The following is a 25,199-nucleotide window of genomic DNA, read 5'->3' as shown; positions in this document are numbered from 1 at the left end:
ATTATTTTATTCAAACATATTCTTACAAGACAAACATAATTTTGTTATGAATATAATTTTAGAAGCAAGAATAGGATAAAAGATATTTTTAACTTATAGTGCCTCCACCTGTACGTCTAAACATTTAAAAGCATATAAAGGACTTATCTTCTTATATATAAAATTCTCGTGTCACAATGTTAGTTACCGTATTCCTCCGAAACGCCTTTGCCGATTTTCACCAAATTTTATATGCATATTCAGTAGGTCTGAGAATCGGTTACCATCTATTTTTCATACTCCTAAGTGATAAGGGTTGTTCACCCTTAATTTTTCTTAATTTATATGGCAACACAACGTTTGCGGGGTCAGCAAGTCACTATTTATACATTGTTAATATTTATCTCATTGTATTTCATGATACGTGGAGAAGTATTTTTGTTAAATTCTAAGAAGGTAGTTTCAAGTTAGTTATTTAGTTCCATACGTACCTGTTTTAACATGTTCCCACGAAGACTTAATACTCGGAATGTGCTGAACCACTCGGAGCCTTCCAATTCCTTCACGGCCTGTATGCTGTTGTTGTCCAAATATAGGTGCATCAACTTCAAGTACTGAGGGTTCTGTACTATACTTCTGATCGTTGTTATCTGTAAGAAAATATATTTTGTTAATCCTTTATAGAACATGGAGGAATTTGAAGTATTAGTAGGGTAAGGTTAGACGAAGGACGTACGACCGCCACACCTATATTTGGCACGATGTTCTTGGGTTTTAGTGAAACGGTGTGGAAGCCTTTATTGTAGGATTTCAATATGAAGCACCTGCATTTCCATTGGTAAACACTTACAATCAACTGAACTGTATCCAGGTTTGCATCTGTATAATGTTATAATGTCATCATGTTATAAAAAAATTAAGGTGCAGTCCTTGTTTCCACCCTCACGTCTGTAAGTATTATTAGTATTATAACCCTTCGCGGTGCCGGTGGTAACAACAGTTGCATCTAATTCTCCTCTGTATAAAAATAGTAGTACAATGTAAGTGTTAAAGTAACAAACGAGCTGCAGCCTTGACGATCTCCAAAAATCATTGGAGAATGACCTGAGATCGACTAATGATGTGTTATCTCGGATTGAAATGTCTTTTTTTTTATAATATAAGGGTAGCAGACGAGCATGCAGTCCACCTGATGGTAAGTGGCGACTGCCGCCCATGGACATCTGTAATCAACCCCAGATAGGATTAGATATTCCTACCTGAGGTCGGCCACAGATGCGCCGCTACCCCTGAGGACTAAGCTGGAACGCCTCGGAGAAGTCTGTCTCCCTTACCACACCCTTCAAACCGGAACACAGCAGCGCCTAATACTGCTGTTATTAGGTAGAAATAGGTGTGGCGGTGGTGCCGCCGGAGTCGAACCACAAAGGGTTCTACCACCTTCAAATGTCTTATCAAAGTGTCAAATCTTATCAAATCTTATCAAAGTTTCTATCTTATCAAAGCTGTTGTGTGTTGGTGAGTTAAAAGTAAGACTTTTAACTCACCAACACACAACAGCATTTAACATTGCAGAAATAAGTATGTACCTTCACAGCCGACCCACGAAGGGTTCAATTAAATGTTAAGTTCCGTGGGTTCTTAGACTAGCGTTAGTGGCAATATCTCACGAACTATAATAAGCTTAATAATAATTAAATAATCCGTAGGGAACAACCGCTTAAATTTCTAGAAAGCCTTCAGGCGGTTTGAAAACTCCCCGGAAGCTAATTTCGGAACTTAAGAAGTTTGTCTAATAGACGGGTTGACCTTTCACCCTATCCCTATCTTAACTTCGTGCCATGCTAAAAACACTCTGAACTCGTTTGCCAAACGAGCCAAAAGAAGCATATTTACAAAAATATTTTTGGGTCTTTGTACGCGCTATCCTGTTATATATTGGCCTTAACCAACACAGGCATTCGCCTTGAACAAAATTATCAGGAAGACATCCGATTGTGCACCGCCGCCGTGAGAACGCTGACTCCGCACCACCGCGACCGCTCCGTTGCCACCACATAGTTCCGAACGTGGAAACTCACTCTGGGTGCTAATATTGCCCCAGCAAGTCACTATGTTAGTTAGTTGTAATTTAGGTTAGATCTCATTGAAATTTGTAACATTAGGTTTTGATTAACTACAAATATGTATAATAAGTAATTCACTCTTGCTGTATCCTGGCAAAACATAACTATCCTTAAGCATATCCATAATAATATCTTACAAAATGGCAATACAATTATACATATTCGTTAGAGTATTTGTGTAGATTAATTAACAGTTACAAGAACGAGACCACATCAAACTAACGGGTGCAATTAGTAATTCCAAAGATAATTGTAAGAGCTATTAAATTTAAATTAAAAAGCTTTCAACCAAACATTAAAATTAGCGACACACTACGACCATAATTAAAGTAATTAAATGAAGGCGCCTTACAACTGAAAACTACAATTTAAATGTTGCTATATTTGCAATGTTTACGTAAAAAGGGGTTGCACAACCGTACATAATATTATAACAATAAAATAATAACACAATAATAACATTTAAAAGATTGATTAATTTGATTATTTAATGCATTAATCTGACTTTGGAAATACCAGTTAGAATTTAAAAAAAACTCTTTGAATACGTTCGTTCGGTTTGATACAACCGGGATTTAAAAATTAAAACGTAACACAATAATAACATTCAAAAGATTGATTAATTTGATTATTTAATGCATCAATCTGACTTTGGAAATACCAGTCAGAATAAAAAAAAAACTCTTTGAATACGTTTGTTCGTTGTGATACAACAAAGATTTAAAAATTAAAACCGGTAGCTAATCGGATAACCTATCTTTTAATTCTCACGACGACACCTACAAATAAGTTGTTTAATCAGCCTAATTAGAGTTTATATATGTGCTCTCAATATATAATACAATTGATTTACTTCCACATGTATAAACAAATTTTAACTTTTTTAAATAATCAATGGAAACTGATCCATTTGTAACTAGCGAAGTTAGGGAGTTAACGTGGGAGTACGTTACGATCAAATACTTAGCTAAATGTCAATTAAACCTATAAATTATTTTTGGAACCAGTATACTAATGTATTTTAAGCCTCACTTCAACACTAATTGTACAGATAATCCTATTATATTACCTATTATATTATTATGTAAAGCTAGTTATCGTAGTTACAGAACAAAGAATAACTTTTACTTCTTTATAGTATTCATGAGAGGTCAATAAAAATTGGTGATAATTCTAGATGGTAGAAAAGCCTTTGCTAAAAATAAATTGTGAATTTTAAGCACGGATGTAACAGATCGGATACTAGGATGCATAGGATACTAGATCACATTTTTCTACTATGACAAACTTTAGTTTGTTTACGATAAATAACACACTCTTTATTTTATCATAATTTATTATAAAGTAACGAATTATGATAAAATAAAGAGACTCTTCATTCAGTAACAAAAATAATAAACATTATCACAAATCATTATATTTCATTTGATTAAATTCATAAAAATAAGAATGACTGAACCTCTTTGAAATAGGAAATCAAAGCGCAATAGCAATACAATGGTGGAGTTGTCTTCAAAAGATTACAAAGATTTACGACGAAAACATAATACCCTTTTCAACGAAGCAGGTTTAAAATTCATCATGTGGAAGTTTTCTGTGGTACATAGCGACTCAATTTTATTATAATTTAACTTATTACTTTTAAATAAGTCATCTGTCAAAGTATTTTGTTACAATACTTAAATATATGTTTAACTAAATAATAGTTATAATGCACAACAGATATCGTAACTGGTGCAAAAAAGTGATAATAAAGCCGATCAAAATAAATATACCCCGATAAACATTGCTCTCTTTAGGGACAAGATCAATACTAATACTTTAATATGGCTTGCGGTAACTTATATTAAAAGGTACAAGGTACGTTACGTCCCATCGTGGGAGGATTATACTATAACGAAGTAATTCCGGTTGTATTAGATACTATTGACTTACGTAATGAAATCAGATTACCAGGAAACCGATAGGGTCCATTGTTGGTAGTTTCACAACATTCGAATTACTTGTAAGTTGTAAATCGGATTCTAAGTAACGAAATCATATCAACGGATCTCGAGAAGAAGCATTGTTACATGTTTCAAATAGTCTTGACTCAATCATTAGATCGAGGATCGGCACCGACGCCCACACATCACATCTAATGAATATGGTTGAGAGAACACACTATTATTGTCTCCAAACAAATTCGTTTAGTTCCAATTATGCCTGGGCTATCTTCATATTGCCTTTAAGTTTTACATAGTACAAATTATACACTGTAGTATTTTAAGTAAATAACATAAAAATACGATTAAATTAACATAGGATTGTACCCGATGGTAAGCTGTCACAACCTGATGGTAAGCTCACATGGACATCTGGATCCAACTCCATACAGAATAGATATTCTACCTAAAGTTAATCACAAATTCGATACTACCCCTGAGGTCTAAGTTGGTCGCGGTGTAAGTCAGCCGGTAACGTTATGCACACTCTTCCAACGAACACCAACTGTTTCACGCTAAAGATTGGTGAGGCTGTAATTTTTCCGCAAATCGCATATAAAAATCATATATAAATTTACTTATTTATACATACTTACATCTTACATAACAAATATATGTTTCCTTACTCTTTTATAAATACGAAACTTTAAAAATATTGTAACTCTAAATTTCAAACAGGATTATTCAGCGTTCTTTCCAGAATGGCAATACCTACTATCAAAATATATTTTATCATTTTTTAAAAGATTAATCCACCGGGCGGATCTACGTCAGTAGGATAATATATCTATGGGACGGATAGACATTTCCGGCATAATCTATATGACGCTGCATGCGTCATATAGATTATGCCTCCGCGAATCTCGACTTATCTGCAGTTGCTCTGTGGGTTACTGTGGGTTACAGATAATCAAAGACTGCAATACCTATTGCCTATTTCCGAATTATTCTACTTTTTACACATTTGATAATTCAAACTACATCTCTCACTTTACTATTATTGTCGCTTACATTCATGTACAGTCTTATTATTATCGTAGCAGAGGTTTTTACGATCTGATCCCTTCTTAAAAAGTCCTATTTGTATACATGTTTGCTAACTAATGTATGCCAGACTTATTCGTTGAAATGTTCATGGAGATATTTGAAAGGGCTTATATTTACAATTTCCTCATATTTACAACTTTTGCTCAAAGGATTCAGTAAAATGACAAAAGTCAAAATTATTCAATAACAGTGGGTTTAATATGCTTTCTAACTTTTGTTCTACGCTTATTATAAGTAACTTTATAGAAAGGAATAGTACATTACAATACGAGGACGAAAAATTTTTTTCTGACAAGTGTGAGTTTGCAGGCCGAGCCGCAGGCGAGGACTGCAATCACACGAGTCAGAAAAACATTTTTCGTCCGCGTGTTGTATAAAATTTTATATTACGGGGTCGGAAATGGGGGTTTTGCGCACGCGAAGCGTGCGTAAAACGTCCATTTACGCACGCCGTGATATAAATATATTTATTATACACTATAAGAAATACAAGCATCTTAATAATAGTGGTCAAGAGGTCTTGACTATAAAAGCTATTTCTAGTAACTATCGTGGAAATTATAATAAAAGAAATAAAAGAAACAAAGTCAAGGGTATTGACGGTAACGACAAAATATAATTTCAGCAGTGATATTGTAATTGAAACTCAGCCTCTCCAATGAGGGATCCGAAGTTCGAATTCCAGTTACCTCTGATTTTACAAATTTATATATTGTACTCATTACAAATTAATTATTACTTATTTTAACGATGAATGAAAGCATCGTGAGGAAACTGACTCATTCTGAGAGGAAACTGATATCCAGCTAGGTTATCAGTAATGGGTTGATAATAATTTAACTTTTTTATAATATTGAAGTAGCAAAATCCAGATAAGATTCTTACCTAAAGTAGGCCACAGATCCTGTGGACTGCGTTCAAACGCGTTGGATAAATAAATAAAAATTATTCTTTTACCACAATTTTGAAGGCGGTAGAACCCTTTGTGGTTCGGCTCCGGTGACACCACCGCCGCACCTATTTCTGCCTTATAACAGCAGAGTTAAGCGCTGCTGTGTTCCGTTTTGAAGGGTGTGTTAAGGGAGACATACTTTTCCGAGGCGTTCCAGCTTAGTCCTCAGGGGTATCTGTGGCCGAACTCAGGTAAGAATATCTATCCTATCTGGGGTTGATTACAGATGTCCATGGGCGGCAGTAGCCACTTACCATCAGGTGGACTGCATGCTCGTCTGCTACTCCTATAAAAAAAAAGTCTCAATGCGGAACGCGACAGCGCTTTACACTGCTGTTAATACGCAAAAATAGGTGTAGCAGTTGTGCCTCTGAAGTCGAATCACAAAGGATTTCGTCATTTTCATCACCACATACATGATTGTGTACAAAATAGAATAACAGCAACGTATAAGAAAGCAAGAAGCAAAATATTTTTTTCTTCTCCTTTAAACAACAACAAAGGTAAACAATATATTTTATTTTTCATCATTATTTAGGTCTTTGAAGCTTGTTTTGATATAATAGTGATATACGATACAAACAAGTTCCTCGAAGCGTCACAATCAGCGCTGACGTATCACTCATCAGCATTCCCTGGGGTCAAGTGTCGATGTGAACTTAAAACACGCATAGAAATATGAAACCAACTATTCGAAGAAATTGTCCACCTGTGCTGATTTATATTTGTTTTTGTAAACTATGTTTGTATATAAAAATGCAATTGTTTGTCTTGAGGATTATGCGTTAAAACCCCTCTCGCTCAAAGAGGAAATCCCTGCCCAGCAGTGAAAAATTGTCACTTTGCTTAAACGATAAAACACCCTTTTCAAGAATTTTGTCTATGCCCTATAATACAAAATAAGAAATAACATACATGTATGTAGGAGGAAACCACTGAAGCCTGCAAATTACATTGTGTGTTTCTATTATACAGAGCTCATGAAGTTGCACCAATTTTGATAAAATTATAAGCATAAAACTCATTATGTCTATGCATAAATCTACTAATAATGAGGGGCCATCAGCTCACCAGAATAAATTTACTTATAGTGAATAGAATAATCCAATTAAAACTCTTAGTTTTAATTGGTCAATACTCATAAACATATATAACCAACTCGAATAGGACAGGAATCCTATCGAAGGTCAATCCTAAACTCACCGTTATCGCTGAGGGCTAAATGAAATACTGTATATAAATAATAGGTATTATAACATCGTAATGCCACGGCATAGTGAACAGAGCCGCAGGCTTCATCTAGTTAAATGTTAAAAAATGCTACGTCGCTTTTAATGTGTTTGTTTTCGTTTGCCATAATATATTTCTACCATACGCACACATAGCTTTATGCGAAAACAAAGTCCACACATATTGGCTTTGAAATTTGAAACTAATTACAGTCTGCCCTTTATTACTTTGCGAGGCTATTTTGTGGATGGCATATCAGAATAACCTACGACTCGCACAAGCGTCATTAGTTCCATGGAAAATGTTATACTTATAATATAACTAATTTTACCTACCTTTTAACGTTTTATAAAACGAAAGATTACGCCCTAAATACGATGATATTTATAAAATTCATGTGCTTTCAATATAATTATTTAACACACGGAGTCACATTTATATTTCATGTAGAGATGATTTTATGAACGTGAAACATCATATACGAAAATTACGAAATGAGAAACACGTTTATGATAAACATATCTCTGTCATCATACATAATATGTATGATGACTGAGATAAACATGAGAAGTTTATGTAAAACGAAATATAATTAACCAAGTACCGGCGGAAAATCCCAGTGACGAAAGAAGCGTTATCGATATATGAATAAACAGAAAGGAGAAACAGCTAAAAATGTAATGGGTGATATACGATGATTCAAAAGATAAGGTAGATGCCAAAATAAAATAAATCATTAGAGTGAAAGTTAAGTATGACAATGAACATCCTAAAGTGAACAACCTGATGAGAAGATTCTTTTAAAATTCAATTAAGAAAAACATATAACAGCAACATTTCAAGAAGTAAAAAAATTAAAATCAAATCCCACCCTCATTCATTAAAAATTTACTCTTTTTAAACGTCGACAATTTACAATCACTTCAGAATATATTTCGCTATTAGGAAAAAGCGTCGCAAGGAATTTTTATTGAGAACTTCCTCCTTTTTTTAAGGCGGTTAAGAATGTTATGATGTACCTCAAGATCCTACTGTAGTCATCAAAAAAATATTACCTCGTCATATTAATAGACTTATCATCAACCATCACCTCCCAAGAACTTACGAGAACAACACATCTCGTATAATCAACTCAATTGGAAATGGGTTTTTCCCATGGCATGAGAAATTACGAGTAACTTAGTTCCCTGTTTTGTGACATTAGTTATAATCCGAGGACCCTGGTCTGATTCTACAACTACAAATACATGCTAGATCAGACAGATGCTAGATCAAAGTTAGTTATCCAAGGTCGTTGTTAATGAATCCAGGCCACTTAACCCGTATGGCTGGATCCTAATGAGCTTTGTAAAACAAATAATGAAAAAGCTACTCATTGTTTGTGGGCTTAATTAAAATGGAATCAGTTTTATAATACGAATACAAATCAAATGAAAAATGTCTAATTGTATGTTGCACCAACAATTGACTATGAAAAAAATCCTTAAGATTATAGTCGATTATTATTATTATTACTAAATCTAATATCGAAGTAATTATCATGAATAATCCTGAATAATTCATGTAGAGGAATTAAATGTAGAGTTTCGGTATTTTCGTAATTAGGTCTAGACATGTATGTTCTCGAGGGACCTAAAAATGTCACGACCCAATACATATTTAAGTAACCTAAACCTGAAAGGGTTCAACTAATCAACTATTTTCTGAAAACTACCACTGTGTGTGTGTTTATGTAAAAATATTATTAGACTTGCAAATATAACGTTTCTGTAACGTTCCAAGTGAGTGTTCAGCATAAAATATTTTAAATCATTTCCATTTTCTACAACAAACATGATACATTCAGACATATAGCCAACATCTTTTGCTTTACACAGTTATTCTTATCTAATACACCTATATCTCGACCGAATTAAAGTGCGATCCATAATATTTTCCTGAACGCGTGGAAAATTGGATAATCCCCGAGGACTGCAATACGATAATAAATGTTACGGAAACCAATATTGAAACAATTATTTCGTTATATACTTGGAACTACCTAATATTCTTATAAGATTATATCAGATCATACGCTTAATAAGATTGATTTATCATCCATAAAAAAATCTAATAACAAATTCTGATGACCTACATGGAGCAGTGATCGGCTCTTTTTATAATATAGTATAGGCAAAGAACTGAAATTAACTTCAGATTTCTTTATTGTTCAACCAGATTTTAGCCACCCACACAGCCACAGACGTGTTACTACCCCTGAGAAGTTGGAACGCCTCAAATAAATACGGCTCCTTAAACCACACATTGAAATCCAAGTCAGCAGGGCTTGACACTGGTAGAAATAGATGCGACGGTGATGTCTCCCGACTCAAACCACAATTGGTTCGACCATTTTCAAAAGAATACCGCTAAGATTTCCTTACACTAACTTATAGCTACACAGATCTTCGCAGCTGTGTAGCATAAGAAGTTCCTTGGCACTCACACAGGGAACCTTATGTAGGACTATAAATTATGAGTAGAAAATGATGCTACTAAACTATACCGAAGAAAAACAATTTTTAAATTAATTATTCCAATATAAATTCAGTTAAATTTTGCTAATTCAAATTAGTATCAATTTGATACTAATTTGAATTAGCAAAATTTAACGAACTATGAATAATTCGATTCAAATGTTAATGAAAACCTTGATTACAAATTTTACGAAGTTATCAGACGAGTTTTCTAATGTATACGAAATAAGCACAGGTAAGTATTAAAATTTATAGAATTATAAACAAATCTTTGAAAATATCTTTTGAACTATAAATAATATTTTAGTGATAAATATATCGCTCTGATCAGAGAACGACTGGTTTTACGGATTCGTAGAATCGGCTCACAACAAACCCTAAAAATATGTATCATTTTCTTCTAAATCATGTGTGATTTTATATGTATATCGAATAGTATTGAATATTATAAAGCTATCAATCGAAAAGATTTACTCAACCGAGTAATCGCTATGGAGAAAATTAACTAATAGAACTCGCTATAGTTTTACTTGATAATACTGGAAATTCTAATTATAACGTTAAAGTTTGGTGTCAAAATGGGGGCTTCCGACCACGCCCGATCGATTGCTCGCATTTATTTTACGCTATCTCCTTTGCTTACAAAGTTAGCTTTTATGAATAACGACCTCTAATTCATTATCTAATCACCTCCTTATCTCATTAAGCTCGCTATGTCCATATAACAATACGGACCTTACTTATCTAATCACCACTCGCTGTCCTCACAACATAATAGGGTCATTATCACTGTGTCGGTAATGATCGGGGGTATGCGCATGGTAATGCAATAAAAAATCTTCGTATTGACATTGTTTATTATTTCCAAAACAACCTTTTGAACAATTGCGATACTACAATATCGTTTATCAATTTAACCTCACAAAATAGGCTTAAAAAATCTCTGAGTGTATTTCCATAATACATATAATGCAAGTATGTAAGACTATATTCTCCACAAACTGAAGACCAATCAAGTTGTATTCTATATCTATTAAAATCCCAATGCTTTGCGTTCCTTCTGAAAAAGGCTTTGTGATAGCCTGTTGGTGGTCGACCGTATGAATCAAAATACCCACCGATGCCATTTCTGTCAATGTACATGCCCACCCAGTGAGAGCCTGGTTCACTGTCAGAATCCAAATTACTTATCAAGTACATTGGAGTCTTAACGTATAGCGGTAATCGGTTTGCCGCATAGACATTGTTTTTCAAGCTACAATTAATTTTACTTAAATGCTTCTGAATCTCGATTGTATCCATTGTGCATGCCTACTTATCGATACCTCTGATAGGTACAATACACTATTTACAAATGGACAAAGGGACGCAATATGGTTTAACTCGAATGAAAGACTTCAAATAGGTATAATATATTACATTTATTAGGCTTTTACTTACATCTAAGTATAGAAATTTATCTTAACTACTGTAGTCGACGGTTACATTTCGGTTCTTATCAATTTCAATAACGTTATCAAACTCTGCATACACTATACAGTTAATAGTTTCGGTTAGAGTTGATTCAAACCGAACTTCTACCCTTACACTGCCATGCTTTATAAGATTCCAATGAGTCATGGAATTTGATGACAAATCAGGAGTTAGGTCAAACGCTAATAGGCAGTAACCTTTTGCATATTGCTCCCTAGATATTCCATTACCTTCATTTAGAAAATGTATACCAGTCCCCGAAAATAAAGTGTGATAGGCTGCAGTAAAAATACTATTCTCGAATGATGGTTGCAATGCTTTTGAAGGTATTTGTTGGCCATCAATATATAAACAAAATGTGTTCATAGCATAGTTTTCAAAATTGAATGGATTTTTAGTAAGACTTCCATTGAATGCTGTGTTGTTTACAAATCCAACTATACATCTTTTAGGTACTTGCCCCAGAAAAATGTTGTCAAGAGTCTTTCCCTGAACCCCTGATGGTATAGTTAAAACTTTGACTTCAGCTCGAGTAATAGGATATTTTGCTGTAGTAGAGGCTAAGACTTTTTGATGTGCGAGGAGTACAGTTGGATTTATTCGTGCTCTACGAACAATAAGAGTTGCATCCGTAATGCATACTTCACATTTTAAATAACTCTGAGCACTGATAAGGTACTTATCATAATGAAAGGAAACTTGTTCGTACTTGTTTGTTGGCCCATTAGGATATGGTGAATCAATAGCATTGGAACTCTGACCGATGATAAGGTACTTATCATAATGAAAGGAAATAGGATGTAGTTATCTCGGGTGGTTACAATAACCAAATATATTTAGACGCTGATAAGTGAGTGCTTATAAGCAGGAAGGGAGGAGTATGCTCTCATAGTTCGTTTGGTAGAAATTGACAATGAACTCATCGATATATGCAGACAAGTCGAAAGTGCAATCATAAATCAAAGTAGTCAACACGATAAAGAATCGCTTCAGACTTCTTGCTTGCTTGAAAATCCTACTAAGTATGTATATTTTTTTTCTACATACATTTCTTTCTATATTACATTATTTAAATCTTGAACTATAAATATATATATATATAGTATATTTAGTCAACCCCAACAAGTCGGAGGTGCAATGAAGAGAAGCAGCTATGACGAAACATTCACAAAAATAATATTTTTAAATCTCATAGTACTCAAGCTAATGTTTCAGTAATCGAATCAGCTTTCGGTCAGCGATCAGCGATTAGCTTGGGGTCATTACAAACTTAGATAACAACGGTGAAATATTGGTTTACTTACAAATATGTTTAATGTAATTCTTTGAACTATATATTATCTTAATTGTGTTTATAAATGTGTACGTCTAGTTTATAATTGTTAGTTTGGTAATGTATTTCAATGTTTGTTCCTGTAAACCATTTAATGTATGTGTTCTAGTTTTAAGACAAATTATACTTGATTATTATAAATGTGTATTGTTCTTTAAATTATGTTCATTGTTAAATAAAACGTTGTGCAGTCTACTGCAATAGTTGCTGGTCCAAGTGGATGTGGAAAGTCACAATTCGTTACAAACTTCTTGAAATATGTAAAAGATATTTGTAGTTCAAGTTTCGATCAAGTTACATGGTGTTTTGATGAAATGCAAGCTTGTTACCATCGATGATCTTATGAGAGAATCGGATAGCCGCATCGTTGACATTTTTACAAAAGGAAGTCATCTTAGAAATTTGAGTGTGTTTTATATAACTCAAAATTTGTTTCATCAAGGTAGAGGTCAGAGGGACATTTCCTTAAACTCGAGTTATATAATATATTTTAAAAATCCACGTGATAAAACACAGATTCGACACTTAGCGAGACAAGTATCACCCGAAAATACTAAATTCATGGAAGATTCTTATAAAGATGCAACGAAAGAACCTCATGGATATTTAATGATAGATTTAAAACAAAATACTAGTGATATATGTAGATTAAAAACAAAAATATTCCCTTCTGACTGTTACTGTACTATATACTTACCTACAAAGGGGTTTAAATATGCAAAGCAACAAGAAATTTCCGTCATTTATTAATAATGTCTCGAACCTTGAAGACAGATAAAACATTTTTAGAAGCTCTTCATATTCTTAAACCAAAATACCAAAAAGCACTCTTAAAATCCTGCAACGAACAAGAGATAAATTGTATTTGTGAATGTATCTATAACGTTTTACAAGGTAAAGTACATCTCCAAGAAAATGAGAAGAATAAATTAAAGAAATACAAACACTTACTTCGACAACTGGTGCGTAAAACTACAAACAAAGTCCGTAAAAATATTATAATTCAAAAAGGGGGATCTTTTTTACCAATAATATTAGGTTCAGTTCTGAGTGCACTAGTAAATACCCTAACATGAACATGGAACACGCTAAGAAAATGTTACTTATAGATCCAGGTATAATAAAAAAAATAATCAACAAACAATGTTAGACAGTCCCATGTCTAGACTGGATGCCGAAATGCAAAATATATTAAAAAGTAATATTGAAGATAGAGAAAAGTGTATTCTCTATTTACAAATTTTACAAAGGTACCTACACCATACTCAAGAAGACCGAAAACCTTATGAGTTACCTATTGTTACTATTTTTTCTGATGTTAATACTGGTGATACAGATAATATCAAAATGAAAATTGATAATAATAAACTGGAATTAGATACGAATAATAAATTTAATTTAAAGAAAGATTTTAGTGATATAAAACTACAGGAAGAAGCTAAGACTAGTATAGTTGCTGAACAGACTCCAAAGCGAACAACAGTTGAAATAAATGAACACGAAAAGGTTAACTCACCAACGTATACACCGAAACAAATATTGAGAGTGATACCTAAAACATATTTAAAGAAAGGTGAGCTGTTGCTAGGTTTTTTGTCTGATCACAAGGATAAAATTAATTGGGATGGCGAGGGTACTGTATTCATAGACAAAGTTAAAATTCCTGGAAGTAACATCATAGACTTGGTGGAGTGATTTTATTAGACCAAGTAGAGAAATTGATCCAGTAGGATGGCAACAATTTGCAATTTTATTGAAAGATATTAATACACCAGTTACCTACCTCGGTAATACTAAAAGAACTGGCATTATAACTTAGCTATTATTACATGAGCATAAGAACTTTACACCGCAAAAAGATCCGAATTTAACACCAACTAGTACTGAAAGAGAAAAAGTAAAACCCAAGAAAAAATTAGTCTGGGAGAAATGGAGCCCTTATTAGAAATAAATAGTATTTACTATAACCCTTCTCATCCTGCTGCATTCGGTAGTATTAATAAATTAGCCAAAGCTATGAAAGGTAAAATGAAAAGAGAAGATGTAAAAGATTGGCTACGCTCACAAGAAACATACACATTACATAAACCTGTAACAAGAAGGTTTTCCCGTAACAAATACATACTGTCAAATTTCAATGTTCTTTGGCAAGCGGATTTAAGTGATTTGAGAACATATTCTAAGTACAATGATGGATTTAACTTTATTCTTTGTGTAATTGATGTATTTAGCAAATATGCATTTGTAAGAGCTATGAAAAATAAAAATTCATTTAATATTAAATAATGTTTTGAAAGTATTTTCATTGTAGCTAATGCAACACCCATACATATTCAGTCTGATAAGGGTACAGAATTTATTTCCAAAGATGTGCAAAGTTATTTAAAAAGTAAAAATATAAATTACTATAAATAAATAAATAAATAAAAAAAATTAAAAAAATTAAAAATAAAAAAAAAAAAAAAAAGCCTTTTATTCCATGCTCATCTTTACAATTTACAGTTTTACAATTTTATGTATTAAATTAAATTATTAAATTTAAATTATTACATTTTTTTACTTATATTATTAATCAGCTTAACGTAATAATAGGAACTGCTAAATTATATTTACATTATTATCATTTATTACATTATTACATTATTATCATTTAGACAATTTATTTAATTGATTTTATTATTATTAAATTACACATTATTTTATTTTATAATATTGACATTTAATTTTTATTAATTTAATTATTGCATGAACCCACCTCAGGTGAAGGCCTCCTCCAAAGCTTTCCATTTTTCCCGATTTTTAGCCATTTTAACCCAGTTCTGTCCTGCGATCTTTTTAATGTCATCTTCCCATCGTGTATAAGGTCTACCTACGCGGCGCTTGCCTGAAGGACCATTCCATGTAGTCACCCGCAGTGTCCACCTTTTATCTTCCAAACGTGCAACATGTCCGGCCCATCTCAGTTTTAACTTTTGTGCGTAACTTAACGCGTCTATAGCCTTTGTTACGTGTCTTATTTTTGAATGTCTTATTTTATGTATTTTCTTAATTTTTAGCATACTACACTCCATACCTCTTTGGCACTTTGTTATTTTATTTTTAATATTTCTAGTAAATTTCCATGTTTGGCATGCGTAAGTTAGACAGGGGAGAATGCATGAGTCCATAATTTTCTTTTTCAAAGTTACTGGTATATTGCTTTTTAAAATTTCTTTATAACTCCAGAACTTGTTCCAAGTGATGTTTGATCTTCGCTCTACCTCTAGCTCATTGGTATTATTGTTGAATCCTACTTGTTTTCCAAGGTAGATGTATCGTTCTACATATTGTATTGGTTCGTTATTTATTGTGATGACTCTCTTCGCTCTATTTGTCATGACTTTTGTTTTTGCTAAGTTGATTTCCAGGCCTATTTGTCTGCTAGCTCTGTAGAGAGATTCTATCATGTATTGTAAGCTGTCACTACTCTCCGATAACAGTACGAGATCATCTGCGAACCTTAGATGACTTAGGTGCTTTCCTTTAATGTTTAATCCGTACCTCTCCCAGTCTAATTTGTTTATAACGAACTCCAATACGGTAATAAAAATTTTTGGCGAGATTGGGTCTCCCTGCCTCAAGCCTCTCTCTATATGAAAACTGGGGCCAATTGATTCTAGTTTGACTCTACTTGAGCATGTATTATATATGCATTTTATGACTTGTATGTATTCCTTTTCTACTTCTTGAGCTTCCAGAGCTTCCCAAATGCTTTCATGGGATATTGTGTCAAAAGCTTTCTTGTAATCAATGTAGGCTATGTAGAGCGGTCTTTGATGTTCTTGATATTTCTCTATAACTTGTTCCAGGGTGTGAATATGGTCGATAGTCGAAAATCCTTTTCTAAAACCTGCCTGTTCTATAGGTTGTCTTTTTTCCAAGTTTTTGCTTATTCTTTGCTCTATGATAGAAGAGAATAGCTTGTATAGAGTTGGCAGGAGACTGATAGGTCTATAGTTACTTATATCATTTGGGTCCCCTTTTTTGTACAATAGTATTATATTGGATTCTGACCATTGTGAAGGTGTTCTTCCTGTTTTTAATATTAAATTAAATAATTTTGTTAGTGGTGCAGCTAGTAAGTCAGAGCCAATCTTTAAAGCTTCATTGGTTATGTTATCGGGACCTGGGCTTTTTTCTAGTCTTAATTTTTTTATCATTTGCACAATCTCTATCTCTTCGACAGCCTTAATATTGTACTCCTGACAATGATCATCGGTCAGAGGCGTGGTTTTTGGGTGTTTTTCATCGCTGTATAGGTTTTTATAAAAATCCGTGGCAATTTTTAAAATATCTTTGCGGTTGTGCGATGTGACTCCCGATTGTTTCAAGCCCTCGATCCAAGTTTTATTTGTTTTTAATTCTTTGAAAGCTTTTTTAAGACTCTTTCCCTGTTCAAGATATTTTTGTATAGTCTTTATTCTGTGGTTTTTGTAATCAGATTTAATATATTTGCTTGTTAACTTATATAGAGCACTTAGTTCGTTTTTTTGTGACCGAGATTTGTTTTTGGTTCTTTGCAATTCTTGTCTTCTATTTAGAAGTGACATGGTTCGCTCAGATATGCATTTATGTTTCGTTGTAATATTCCTCGTTACTCTTGCATTTTGTAAACTATATTTAATAGAATGTGCTAGTTTATCATAATATGTTTGGACGTTTATCAATTGATTACTATTTAGTGAGTTTGTTAGATTGTGTTTTAAATTCGTTCTATAATTTTCCCTTTCTTCTTCGGTTTTCAGGCTGGTCGTCAAATTACTTTTAAACCCAGCACGGCTCTTCTTTAAATCTTTTAATAATATTGTAGCTCTGACCATTCTATGGTCCGATGAGTAGTTTATGTTTAATGTTTCTATATTTAAGAATATTCTTGGTTTATTAGACAGTATATAATCAATTTCGTTTTTATATTTACCATTCGGCGAGTGCCACGTCCATCTGCGGTTTGGTTTTTTATTGAAATAGGTATTTATGACTGAAAGCTTATTTTCAAAAGCAAAATCTATTAGTCTCTGGCCGCGTTCGTTTCTTTCGCCGTATCCATATTGCTTTGTTATTAGGTGTTCATCGTGTGTTTTTGCACTTGTCTTCGATTATTTGCACCAAACTATTATTTCACTGGCAGAGTCTGTATTTAGTCTGATAACTTTTCTTGGTTTTTATTAACTTTTTGCACTTTTTAACAAAGAACCCTCAAAATGAAGATGTGGCGTTATTTTACACACAATAATACTTATAAATATATTGATGTTTTACAAGACTTGGTATATGCATATAACCATAGTTATCATTCAAGTATTAAAATGTGCCCCTGTGATGTTAACTCACGTAATATTATGACTGTATGGAATAATTTATATGATAGAGATAAGAAACAAACAGAAGCAACAACACAATTACCTAACTTCCACATCGGTGACTATGTAAGAATAACCAAGTATAAGCATATATTTCAAAAAGGATATGAATCTAATTGGAGTGATGAAATATTTATTATATCCTCAATTATAGATCGGTCTCCATGGGTTGTATACACTTTGAAAGACTTACAAAATGAAACAATAAGTGGGACTCTCTATGAAAAGGAGTTACAAAAGGTAGCTTATAATCCTACCTCAAGTTATAAAATAGATAAAATAATCAGTACGCGATATTCTGGTGTCAGAAAGCAAGTGTTGGTGAAGTGGAAAGGTTATCCAGATAAATTTAATAGTTGGGTGTTGGCCTCTGAATTAGAAAAAATATGATGAAAGAAAGTTTCTATTTAACATTGCTAAGTAACAGTTCTATGGAGTACTTTCCTGATAACAAAACAACGAAGTTTTCAACAAAATTACCAAAATCCTTAACGCTAAATGGGGAATGGTCAGTTGGAGTTGCTGAATTTCAATATCCATGTACCATGTTTACTGTACAAGAACATGAAAATATTATATATATATTACAAAATCCATGACCATGCCAGGCGATCAAATACCATCCCTAGTATATTACAAGACTCATATTCCAGCGACGAATTATGACAACATAGATAATATTTTGGTAGCTTTAAATAATACAAAGGAAAATATAAAATTTCGTTATGATGAAGTAATGGAATATCTAGGGATCAATATGCAAAAGGTTACTGCCTATTAGCGTTTGACCTAACTCCTGATTTGTCATCAAATTCCATGACTCATTGGAATCGTATAAAGCATGCAAGTGTAAGGGTAGAAGTTCGGTTTGAATCAACTCTAACCGAAACTATTAACTGTATAGTGTATGCAGAGTTTGATAACGTTATTGAAATTGATAAGAACCGAAATGTAACCGTCGACTACAGTAGTTTAGATAAATTTTATATACTTAGATGTAAGTAAAAGCCTAATAAATGTAATATATTATACCTATTTGAAGTCTTTCATTCGAGTTAAACCATATTGCGTCCCTTTAAATATAAGGTTTGGATAATTTTTCTCTGCATTTGTAAATAGTGTATTGTACCTATCTGAGGTATCGATAAGTAGGCATGCACAATGGATACAATCGAGATTCAGAAGCATTTAGGTAAAATTAATTGTAGCTGGAAAAACAATGTCTATGCGGCAAACCGATTACCGCTATACGTTAAGACTCCAATGTACTTGATAAGTAATTTGGACCCTGACAGTGAACCAGGCTCTCACTGGGTAGGCATGTACATAGACAGAAATGGCATCGGAGGGTATTTTGATTCATACGGTCGACCACCAACAGGCTATCACAAAGCCTTTTTCAGAAGGAACGCAAGGTTGTTTTGGTTGTTGTGAGGACAGCGAGTGGTGATTAGATAAGTAAGGTCCGTATTGTTATATGGACATAGCGAGCTTAATGAGATAAGGAGGTGATTAGATAATGAATTAGAGGTCGTTATTCATAAAAGCTAACTTCGTAAGCAAAGGAGATAGCGTAAAATAAATGCGTGCAATTGATCGGGCGTGGTCGACCAAACTTTTTTCTTTTTTTTTAGCCGGTCTCGCCCCTCGATCGTGGCAAACAGGGCGGCGGGGGGACGGGGAAGCCCAGGAGAGGGGGGGGGGGAATCAGTGCCCCAGAACCGGTGAATCTGTACTACTGGGGGGGTATTTTAACTTAACGCGCGATTGAGATGCGTTCAGATGCGATGCATTGCGAAATCACCGCCTGAGGCGGATAATTTAACTGGTATATAATATATAAGTATATAATTATATACTGCCATATTATGGTATACAATATTTCGATTAGCATACTAGTTAACATATCAGTGGAAACGCTGATATCACTTCGTTATTTTAAACGATTACTCGTTCGGTCACTTTGTTCGGTCATTAATTCTTTGTAACATATAGTCCCCATGGATAATAACAGACAAATTTACAAGATCACAAGGGAGAAATATATTGTTTTACGAAATTTTACGAAATCTTACTTTTTTATTTTTGGGATTTTTACGAAAGATTTTTTAATGTACACGTGTAAAAAAACTACCATAATTTAAAATAATCCTATAATACCTTATTATAACAAAATCCGTCAACGATACAAACCATATGTACCTACTATATACAATTATACATAAATATAATTGAAAAACATTAATTATCAATGTGTGCGTATGGTTGGTCTAGCTCGAGATATTGTCCATTATTCTCGAAAGTTCGAAAAATGAGCATTTAATGTTACAAACGAACCAGTCATAAACGTCCTTACGGCTCAACTTATGAGCCCGTTACCTTATTTCCTTCAAGTCGTAAGGTGGTGGTACTGGGTGGTAGGGTGGCAGGCGGGGTCACCAGCTGCTTGTTGGCGCAGTCCACGGTGATCAGAGGGATGATGGCTCCCTCGCGGTCCGACACCACGTGGGTCATCGCACAAGCGCACGGCTCCGGACAAGTCTGACGCACCATCTGCAATACAAGATTATTAAAAAAGGTACACGGATACAGACAAACATAAATCCTCTTACTTTTGGAAGTCTGTTAAAAAACTGCATTTTATAACAGTATTATTTTATGTTATGTGCAACAAGCGCATGTGTGTCACAAGCAGTGTGATTACCTTGGTTTGAGAAATTGACTCACCCTCTCAATCAAAAGGTCCGATATTCGAATCCTCGAGTGCTCGGGATGCGAGGATCAGAAACATCTCTGATTTTCTAAGTTATGTGCAAGTTAATAATTGATTATCACTTGCTTAAATGGTAAAGAAAAATATGATGAGGAAACCGCATTAAGCTGGCGCAGTGACTATAGCCCAAACTGTAATAGCAATAGTAATATTTGCACGATTTTCCCCGTAAAAGCTATAAATCTGGGTCACGTTTTTGTATAACATCTACGCTAGGTCAAACGTGTAGTCTAAACGTGGTTCTAAATTTCAAGTGTATTTGGGTATTCTTCTCTTGTCTAAAGCCTTAGTAAAATTCACGTGACCTATTTATAAAGACTGAATTAGTTTAGGAACACGCGACCGAAACAGGTAACACAATGAAACAAATTTCTGAGGCGTTCCCTTTAGGTGAGGTGAGGTGTCCGTGAGGTAAACCATTCGTTCCACGACAAAAACATTTTAGAGAAAATATTACATTCCTCAAAATAACACGAAAAAAGATACCTAAATGGTGTGTGGAATATAAAAATATATACCACCATACATATTTGTAGCGGATTGTAGCGAAGTAGTTTTAATCTTAACTTAATAGCATGGATTTTCGCAAAGTAACGCCTGATACAATTAACTATCTAAATATTTATCGGTTTCAGTCAATAAGTCGTCCGGTCAGTAGGTTAATAAATGAGGCGATCAGTTTGTCAGTGGCTCTGACAGTTTTTCAATTGTTCGGGAAGCCGATAAGATGATTTGTCGACTGGTCAGTCGTTTAAGAAGTGCGTCTTCTGCCAGTTATTGTTGTAGGGTTGCCTACCAAAAATCGAAATTTGGTGGGCAAGACATTAGATATAATGATTTCTATAGATAACGGGCGAAAATATATGAATCTTTGATTCAAATTTATATTTATATATTTATACTAGTGGTACCCGCTTCGCCCGCATTTTAAAGAAATAATATGGAATACATAAAACGGAAAATTTGTTCCTGCTTTGGAATGACAGTGGTGCCATCTGTCGAAAATTGGTCTTACCAACTCCCAAACCCTCGTGGGCTCTTGGACAAAAACTTTGCTAAAGATCATCACTCGATCAAATGCATAGTTTCCGATTCTATAACTACTTTCGAATTAAAAATTAATTAAGAAAACCTTTTCCACGGACTAAATTGTGAATCTAAACCATTCTCAAGTCCCCTTGAACACACACAACAAATTTCATCAAAATCAGTCCAGTCGTTTAGGAGGAGTTCAGTGACATATACACGCACAAAAGAAATCCTTACTAATATTATAAATCCGAAAGTAACTCTGTCTGTCTGTCTGTCTGGTTGTCTCTTCTTCACGCCTAAATCACTGAACCGATTTTAATGAAATTTTGTACAAAGATAGTCTGAGACCCGAGAAAGGACATAGGATAGTTTTTATCCCGGAAATCCCACGGAAAGTAGGGATGGCGATCTAAGATCGATTAATCGGAGAATCGAGCTTTTGGACCAAAAAATCGATTATTTTAATCGATATTAAACCTAAACTATGCAATCGTAAACTATGCATTTGATCAAGTGATGATATTTAGCGAAGTCATCCATGAGCCCACGAATGTTTCAGAGTTGTTACGACCAATTTTCGCCAGATGGCGCCACTGCCATTCCAATGAAGGTACGAATTTTCAGTTTTATGTATGTTAGTATGTCATATTATTTTCTTTTAACGCGGGCGAAGCCGCGGGAAAAACTAGTATATATATAAAGATATTTAGTTACATACTTTTAAGATTAAGTATGTACTTAATATCCAATGATAAGAAAGGCAAGTAGGTTTCCTGGTATTGCCTATTACTTCGAAAAATTAGAAGCGTGCCTGGAATTCAACCTCGGATCTACAATGTTGGTGGCTTAAGTAAATTATTTTAGATGTCGTCATAATCTATTACTGTCCCACTTCTTCGCACGGGACTCGAGTGAAAAGGGTTAATGCCATAGGTTATCTGGCCAAGAGATTGGTAAACTTCACACTGCTTTGACAACTTTATTTTTAAAGGACTCACGATATTTATCTTCACCATTAAAACAAATGAAAATAGAATTCTATTACGTCAAGAAGTCGGTTAAATAGTATAAAAAATAAGGGTGAGTTAGATTTATTCCTCAAACCTCTCGACGGAAATCCTGTTTAAAACCCATTAAAATAATAAATAGTTTTTAAATAATTTCAATTATGATTTATTTATTTATTTATTTTTAATTTAAAATGGTTTTTTTTCGCTGGGCGAACACATCATCCCGTACAAAGAAACTATTAAGCATTTCATCTCATAATTGTATAATACGAGTACATACTTTTAAAAGATTTTAAATTGCGCACATACGGAGTTTCTTTCGCCACTTCCTCTCCATAACGAACCACTTTCCAAAGTGTCAATTATGATGAAACTGAATATAATGCAAAATTGTAGGTCACAATGCTGCAAAATCGGCGTAACGTCTTTTATTGGGTGTGTTGGTAATGTTGGTACAGTATCACACGGATCATATTATGCTAATAGATGCTAACACTTCATTTTAGTCTGAAATAGCACTATTATTTATTACTGACACGCTACTACGCTGACTACGCTTCATGTCAGTGCACGCCTATGTAGGAATTCGAACCGTGCTTGTTGCAAAAATATTGATACATGTTTACCTACTTAATAAAATTTGTTTTCATTCTACGTTATAATAAATAGTTATTACATAACGTTTTTTTCTTTGTTCCAGATTCTTAAAATACGCGTACTATGGTCATTGTATTGAAGCATAGAAAACAAGAAGATTATAAAAAGGTTTCGTATTCGGTAATGTACATTTTATCTTTCATATTTTTATGTCCGTGTGTTCCTACACGCTAATCTTTGAAAGTACACAATCGATGCAGCAAGATTTTGTGGATGTCTGTAGTTGATTCCAGCTTGAAAGATTATTTTGAACCTGATTGGTGACGCAGAACTTGATATCTATTAGTTATTAGGGGCAAGAGAACGCTTGCCCAAACTGAACTTTCCTAGTACTACTAGTATATAAATAATCAACTCTACTTTGAATAAAAAAGAATAAATAAATTAGAAACTCCAAACATGACACTTTAACATTTACTTTTCTAGAAAACTGAACCGCCAAAATCTGATACAAAATTTTTCAACAAGCATTACTGGCGTTTCTCTTTAGAAGAACCTTTTTCGCATTATTCGTAATATTAGTCCATTGGCACAGGCTTATGTCGACCCAAAAAGTTTTTCTGCCTAATTGATTTCAGATTCAATAAAGCGTAAAAGCTCTACATTTATTGCTCTACAACTTATTTTAATAAATACTATGATTTAAAAGAGCAGCGTTTCTGTTTCCCTGTTGGTCGTTGACCTTGTTAAACAATAATCAATTTAGTATAATAATATAAGAATATAAGAATAGATGGTATGTGGCCCCTGCTGTCATCTGTAACACGTAGTATGGTAATTTATGATCAACGCCGGATAGAATTTGAATTCTACCCGAGGTCGGCCACAGACGCGTTGATGCTCCTGAGGACTAATTTTAGATGCGTTATAAGTGCCACCCCCTTACCACACCCTTCCAAACGGAACACAGTAGCACTTGACAATGTTATGATCAGGCAAACAGTTATGGCGGTGCTGCTTCCGGAGTCGAAAAACCAGTCATACCGGATTATGTATATACATTATTTACTGGAACAATTTATATAGGTATTGTATCATTAATAAGCCCCGACATTCGACGGCATGCCTTTGTTATCAGATAACTCTTATTAATTCTGTTAAGTGCCATCAATAAACACGATTATCGAGTTATTTTCGTACGTAAACACCAATAACACTGTAACACTTGTAATTAATGGATTAATGCTGATTGCTTAACCACCTAAGCGCCAATTATAGTGTGATCTTCATTGTTATGACGTAAGAGGATAACACGGTTAATAGACAAGCTGTATATTTTGCCTTTAAATGTTACATAAAATAATCTGTTGGCAACATAATAGTTTTATTGTTATTAACCAATTTTTATTCAACAAGGTTCGAAATTTATAAGCTTTTGACAACTAAATCGTTCAATTTATAACTATGGCAGGCAGAGATTGATTAAGATGGACTGTAATAAATATTACTATCCGGTTTAGGCCCTCAGAAAAGTATTAATGTTTAGAAGTATCGATACTTTTATATGGATATTACTCATGAGTATTGTATTTCGATACAGTATGCCTAGTAACGGGCGTTAGATCAAAGCTTTTTATTGAGAAGAAGTCGCTATTTTATAGAAAAATCCGCCTATTATTCCTTAAATTATGTGAATGTGCCGCCCATGAATATCGATAGGATTAAAAAAATAGAATTGGAGTTCTGA

The 25,199-nt window shown here is 33.8% G+C and overlaps 1 protein-coding gene across 1 annotated transcript in view; it reads right to left on the bottom strand.

The window, feature by feature from the left end:
* Nucleotides 1-25,199, bottom strand: part of swi2 (Protein singed wings 2) — a 57,883-nt gene that overhangs the window by 12,624 nt on the left and 20,060 nt on the right. The window contains exons 6-7 of the mRNA XM_073093038.1: nt 20,420-20,593; nt 471-629 (exon numbers count right to left, since the gene is read on the bottom strand). Coding sequence (XP_072949139.1) covers nt 471-629; nt 20,420-20,593 — 333 coding nt within the window. The remainder of the gene's footprint in view (nt 1-470; nt 630-20,419; nt 20,594-25,199) is intronic.

This window comes from Epargyreus clarus, unplaced genomic scaffold (assembly GCF_041222505.1).
Source record: "Epargyreus clarus isolate Ecla_fem2 unplaced genomic scaffold, WU_Ecla_fem_2.2 ptg000004l, whole genome shotgun sequence".
NCBI classification, from domain to species: Eukaryota; Metazoa; Arthropoda; class Insecta; order Lepidoptera; family Hesperiidae; genus Epargyreus; species Epargyreus clarus.
Note: the sequence above shows the minus strand (reverse complement) of the source record. Positions and strands in the feature narration are given on the sequence as shown.